Source organism: Schistosoma mansoni, chromosome 4 (genome assembly GCF_000237925.1).
Source record: "Schistosoma mansoni strain Puerto Rico chromosome 4, complete genome".
In the NCBI taxonomy this organism is placed as follows: domain Eukaryota; kingdom Metazoa; phylum Platyhelminthes; class Trematoda; order Strigeidida; family Schistosomatidae; genus Schistosoma; species Schistosoma mansoni.
The window spans coordinates 24,504,183-24,510,052 of NC_031498.1; the positions used below are offsets into that span (position 1 = coordinate 24,504,183).

General features: G+C 35.6%; 1 protein-coding gene across 1 annotated transcript; it reads left to right on the forward strand.

Moving 5' to 3' along the window:
- Positions 1 to 2,160: 2,160 nt before the first annotated feature.
- Smp_151520 (putative dolichyl glycosyltransferase) lies at positions 2,161 to 5,870 on the forward strand (the record flags this gene model as incomplete). The annotated part of the gene is made up of 9 exons (XM_018797278.1): positions 2,161 to 2,231; positions 2,262 to 2,340; positions 2,379 to 2,572; positions 3,365 to 3,482; positions 3,524 to 3,635; positions 3,684 to 3,781; positions 3,828 to 3,948; positions 4,895 to 5,027; positions 5,726 to 5,870. The coding sequence occupies 9 exons, from the start codon at positions 2,161 to 2,163 to the stop codon at positions 5,868 to 5,870; spliced, it is 1,071 nt and encodes a 356-aa protein (XP_018652335.1).

Below are 5,870 nucleotides of genomic sequence, written 5' to 3' on the forward strand. Positions count from 1 at the left end.
TTACCCCTCGTCGAGGAGCATAGGCCGCTCACCAGCATTCTCCACCCAACTCTGTCCTGAGCCTTCCTTTCCAGTTCTTTCCAGTTGCTATTCATCCTTTTCATATCTGCTTCTATTTCCCGGCGTAATGTGTTCTTTGGCCTTCCTCTTTTCCGCTTCCCTTCCGGATTCCAAGTTAAGGATTGCCTTGTAATGCACATTGGTGATTTTCTTAATGTATGTCCCATCCACTTCAAACGTCTTTTCTAATTTCCTCTTCAGCCGGAAGCTCTTCCAGAGTTACTGCCGGTCCCAAGCCCGGGTAAAGGAGGAGGGTTGGGCATGGGGTTAGCGACCCCATCCCGTAGAAAAGCTAACTCGCTAAAAAAACGCTAACATTCATTGAAAGCCATACCAAAAAAGTATACTAGTCTCGTGCAGGCTCTACTCAAACGCTACGGGGCGAGTCAGATCTTATGGTGGATTGTCATCGGAACTAATAGCTTCAACTGGTGTTATTCAAGGTTGTCGGCTTTATCTTAGGCATTCTTTTAGAGGTAACATTTTTCGCCTTACTTTTCAGGAACTAGTCTACCAGGTTTGATTGTTGAATTATAATACGCCGGTGATATGGTGTTATTTAGTGTAAACACTGAGTAAATACAGTCTTTTGTCCTCCTTAAGCAATAATGCCACTGGATCATGCTAGCTTACTCAAGGTGCATTTCTCTCCCAATAAATCCGAAATATGGCGTCGTGATTGATCTGTGGCAACGTTTTAATTAACGTTAGTGAGTGGAGTAGCTGAGCGTGTTGACCACTAAACTTAAAGGTCTCATCAACCCTGATGAGTTGGGGTTCGACAAAATTTCAATACGGATTCAGAAAGCTCAGTTGGTGTTTACTAACCTATGTCACTTGTCGCCTAGGCGAGATATCTTCCTGTTAACCAAATGTGAACGTAATGAGCAGCAGTTCGCTCCGTTCCACTGCACGGATGTGAAACGTGACGTATAGAAATAGATAGTCGTAGGTTACTAGTATTCGATTACAGATACCTTCGAAACATTGGTTGTATATGCTGAGACCATCGCGTTAGCAATCCTGTGGTTAGACTGGAGATATTAGGTTAGGATGGCAAATTAGTTGATGGAGTAGCGAGTCTTTATCGAGTGAGGTGGTCAGCACGTATATCATTTGTGCTCAGCTACCGTCTACCTTGACGATTGGTATGGTTTAGTGTTTTGTATTAGGTTATCCGAAAGATGTTGAGGATCAAAGCGAGAGATGGTAACTGTTCAGTAAGACAATGGCTCTTGGACTTAGCTATGTAGATAGGAGCAGATTACCTTGATGGGGTCTGTGTGATTATCGTAACCAATCGTTCGATTTTAAGTAATATGGCTCACAACTGTTGACAGTGTCACAGTGTATTCGCTCCCTGTCTTCTTTTGCATCCCAACCGTTTGATTTACCTCGTAAGTTTATTTGTTCGGCGAATCCATATTAACTTCTTGAACCGTAAATATGTATTTAATCTTATTACCACTAGTATTGTTACTATCTTTAGTATTCTGAATTCCGCTGATGGGGTATGGTAACTTAAACCGATGCTCTACCTTGTATATTACTGATTAAATGACCGTACGTACTGTTTATTTATTTAAACACATAAATATAGGTACAAGGGTACAGTGATCTAATGCCTTACCAAATTTAGGTTGCTAAACCTTTAAAAAGATCTCATTGATAAACAGCGATTTCGTATGTGAAGTTCCAGTATTTTGGCTAAGGGGTTTTGACGTTGACTAAGAAGGACGCAAATATTCATGTTAACTGTTTAATATTAGGTGTCAGCGAGCTGTGGGATTTAGCCCCCGAGGTATTTTTGTTGATTTGGTCTATTCTTTCAAACAAAGCATAGACATCATTTATGGGTCCTTTTTACTAAGAAAACGTATTCTAAGTGCGGCCTTTGGCCACCACTTGAATTCGTCCATTCCAGGCGTTAGCTCTTAGTAATTTATTTTTTTTCTTTTAGGTACTTGCTTAGATAAGGAAAATAGTCTGGATCTTCCCACGTATAGGAACCGTTCCCAATCCCTTATACACAGAGCTCAACATTTTATTTATTATATCTACTTGCCAAGGACTGACAATCTGAAATATTTCATACTAACCATGTCTACGGTCGCTCTACTTTCAATTATCGCTGCAGCTGCTGCTTTTAAGGCCTTATTCTTCTTTTCCTAGTAAGGAATTTATACATTTATATTGTTTAGTCATTCAACTGATTTTGAAGTACATCGCAATTGGATTGCGATTACATGCTGGCTTCCGATATCTGAGTGGTACCTTGATGTAAGTCGTATTATATCGCGGTTTTATATACTGCTTAGGAAACTTCCATATGGACACTGGATTATCCTCCACTGTTTGCGTTTTTCGAATGGTTTTTATCATTTATAGCTATCAAAATTGATCCCGAAATCTGCACCATCACCTCTCGTCCGTATATATCAAATGAACTTATTATTTTCCAACGACTTAGTGTTATTGTTTCAGAACTTCTCATGTTTGCAGCCCTTGTGAGGTATTTGGTTTTACTATAAACATATGTTGTAGATTACTACATTCAGTGAAACTGTCTGGTAGTGGATTTTTAAAGCGAAGTTATTATCCACTATGTTTTCTTTTCGCATTCAATTTCGGACTGATTATTGTTGACCGTATCCTCTTTGTTTGTTCTCATAATTTGACACGGAAGTGATCAGGTGCTGGATGGCTTATTACTGTCTTCACCACCCTCAGCCCTATCCACTAGTAGCATATCAGTTAAAATTGTGAACACAATAAAATTAAATAATAATGGACAATCTATTTTTTTCATTATCTACCTTCACTTCCTGTTTTGTATACAGAGTATATTCTGCAGCTGATGCTGGTTGTTGGTTATACGGAAATATTGTATGATAATGACTTAAGTTACCACAATAAAATGAATAAAGCATTCCTACAATGACAAATAGAATGAGTTTAATAGGTACAATTAAATGACGCTTGGAAAATTGAGTTACATGCAAACGATATCTTGTTCATTTTGCTTTAAAGAAAATATATTTATGTTATAATACTAAAATGAGCAGTGGGAACATATATATCCAAGCAACCACTGCTTCAACTAATTCAAATTTGTGAAAGATTTTAAATTAGCGTGCTTGTCTGTTTTGCACTGCTTCTTTTCTCTTTACTTTAAACATTTACCTCCTCTCTTTTCTTCAACTTGAGCTTCCAAATATATAAAGTATTTCAAGACAATATTTGTTTTTTCCGACATTAAAATCACTTGCGAATAAGTTGTGAAAGGATTTTCATAGGATTTTAGTTATAAAGCAAATTTGTCATTTTCTAGTTGTTTTCCCATACATCTTGTAGACATACATTTTCAGTACAATGGATTTTTGTTTGGGATATTATTTTTATCAATGGCGCATATAATTGAAGTAAGGTGTACATTATTTTTCTTCTCTCTTAACTGTACTAGGGAAATTACATCTTTGGATCATTCTTGTTCACTATACTTTTAAATTTTAAGCACATATTTATGTATGTTGCTCCAGCTTATTTTGTTCATATCTTGATGAACTATTGTTTGGGTTAGTTGATCTATTTTTCTGTTGTTGAAATAATGATTTATTATAAAGGAAAACGTGAACTTTTCAATGTTGTTAATCGATTTGCAAAGGTCGGCAGTGTTGTTATTTTAGTGATGACTTCATCATTTGGATATTTTATTTACATGGTTTGCAGTTCTAAATGATCTAATGATAATGTAAAAAATATTATAGAATCAGTTAAAACAAGTTTTCAGTCGTCTTTTCCCATTTAATCGGGGTCTGTGTCATGCGTACTGGGCTCCGAATTTCTGGTCCTTATACAATTTGGTTGACAAAGTATTAAATGTTCTTGGTAAGATTACGTAATATTGGTAATTCATTAAATTAATTGTTAATTCAGGAATTTCCAGTTTTTATTATATCCTTTTTGATAAATATCCCGCTCCATTTGATTTCTAAACTTCTACCGGTTTTATACATTTGTTCGTATCAATATGGTAAAATCTGTGTTAAAATTATCTTTCTGCGTATCATTCAAATCTCAGTGTATAATTAGATTAAGAATGCTGTGTTACAAACTTTTAAACGTATATCTGAAACTTAAGTACTGAAATATAAAATCTCACTTCTGTATAGAAAACTCCCAGCTTCATTCAGAATGTGAATAAGTAGCTGTAGAGAACAAATGCCTTCAGTCCAATAAAGTTGATTTAAATTGACACTTGTGGAAGGTGAAACGGTATTGCATAACTGAAGTTAATAATGCATATCTATCTCATCGTCATAACTTCACTAGTTAAATCATCACACATACACATGTTAGTTGTTACTTGCAGTTGACTTTTTACTTGTCTGATTCTGGAACCCCAGTCCCGAAGTCTCCCTATACCCTTTTTCTACACCTAACCTTTTTTTACTACTACTGATATTGTTACTGCTCCTATTACTATGGGCTTTGTTTTGAGATAATTTTATCTCTCTGTGCTTATATGGTACGGAAACTCGAACCGATGCATATGTTTCAGATTCTACGAGAATAATGATGACAATTCTTTAAAATGCAATTACTTTTTCTTCGTGCATGCTATAAAGTTTGTTTGGCAATAAACAGCTTGAGTGTTATCGAAACATTTTATAAATAGATTTTATTTGAATGTAACTTTCTTCGTCTCATATTGATACCGCGATTACTGTTTTCTTGGTAAATGATATCTGAATGTTTACGGGTATAGATTTTAAGACTTATAATTCACATCTATGAAATGGAGCAATCGATTTATAATTTTCCTTTTTTATAGATGATCATTTTCTTCAAATGTGGCCTGAGAAAATCTCCTCTACTGCAACCATGACTGGTGGTTTAGTGGAAAATGTGGAACATGTTATTTTGCCTACTATAAGGCCTTCACATACAGCTCTTCTGAGCTTACTGTTTATGCTGGTATGACTGCATGTTATCGACTTTCCTTAAATATATATTTATGCGATTAGACTGATTAGGATAACCTTGGTTTGCAAATTAAAATCCGACAGGGTTGGTGTCAGGTCTTCCGTACTTGTGGTTGACTATGCCGCATGATTCACTCATGTCGAGCAAAAGAAGTATGGAAAATAAGCAATGTCAAATAAGAAAGTAAACTTTTGCTTTCCAATATCACCACTTGAGTGACTGTTTTAAATTTGTGCCATACAGTTATTAGTGTCAATATAAAAGACAAGCTTGTTAATGAAGTTCTTTAGACCATTGTATTTTGTTTACGTAGCTAGATATCCTACTATCTTCGTGTAAGTGTTGTGGTGTCTTAGGGATTTAATCACGGCTTGTAATAGTGAAGTAGTTGTAAGTCGCAAAATTACGAGCCTAGTACATGAGCTCTACTTAATCATGTGGGTTCTGTACTGTGCGTTTACCGATGCTCTCACAGTTTTAGTTGTACATATCTGTAAAGATGGATGATTATTCTTAAGATTAATTGGGACAAAAAAAACAGGCGCATTCTTGTGTCCTACTGTTAGAGTTGGTTGTAACAAGAAGGTAGACATTACGCACTGTCCATAATAATAATAATACTATATAACCAACATTTTGTTTTCCTTATTTTACAGCCCACTTTATGTGTATCAATTAGAAAAAGTCGTTTCTTCAACTTTACAACTGCTGTAATTTCTCGTGTCTTTTTGAAGTCTGTAATTATAACAGCTTGGTCCTGTTTTATGTTTGGTTGGCATGTTCATGAAAAAGCAGTTCTAATGTTTTTATTACCCTTAAAGTAA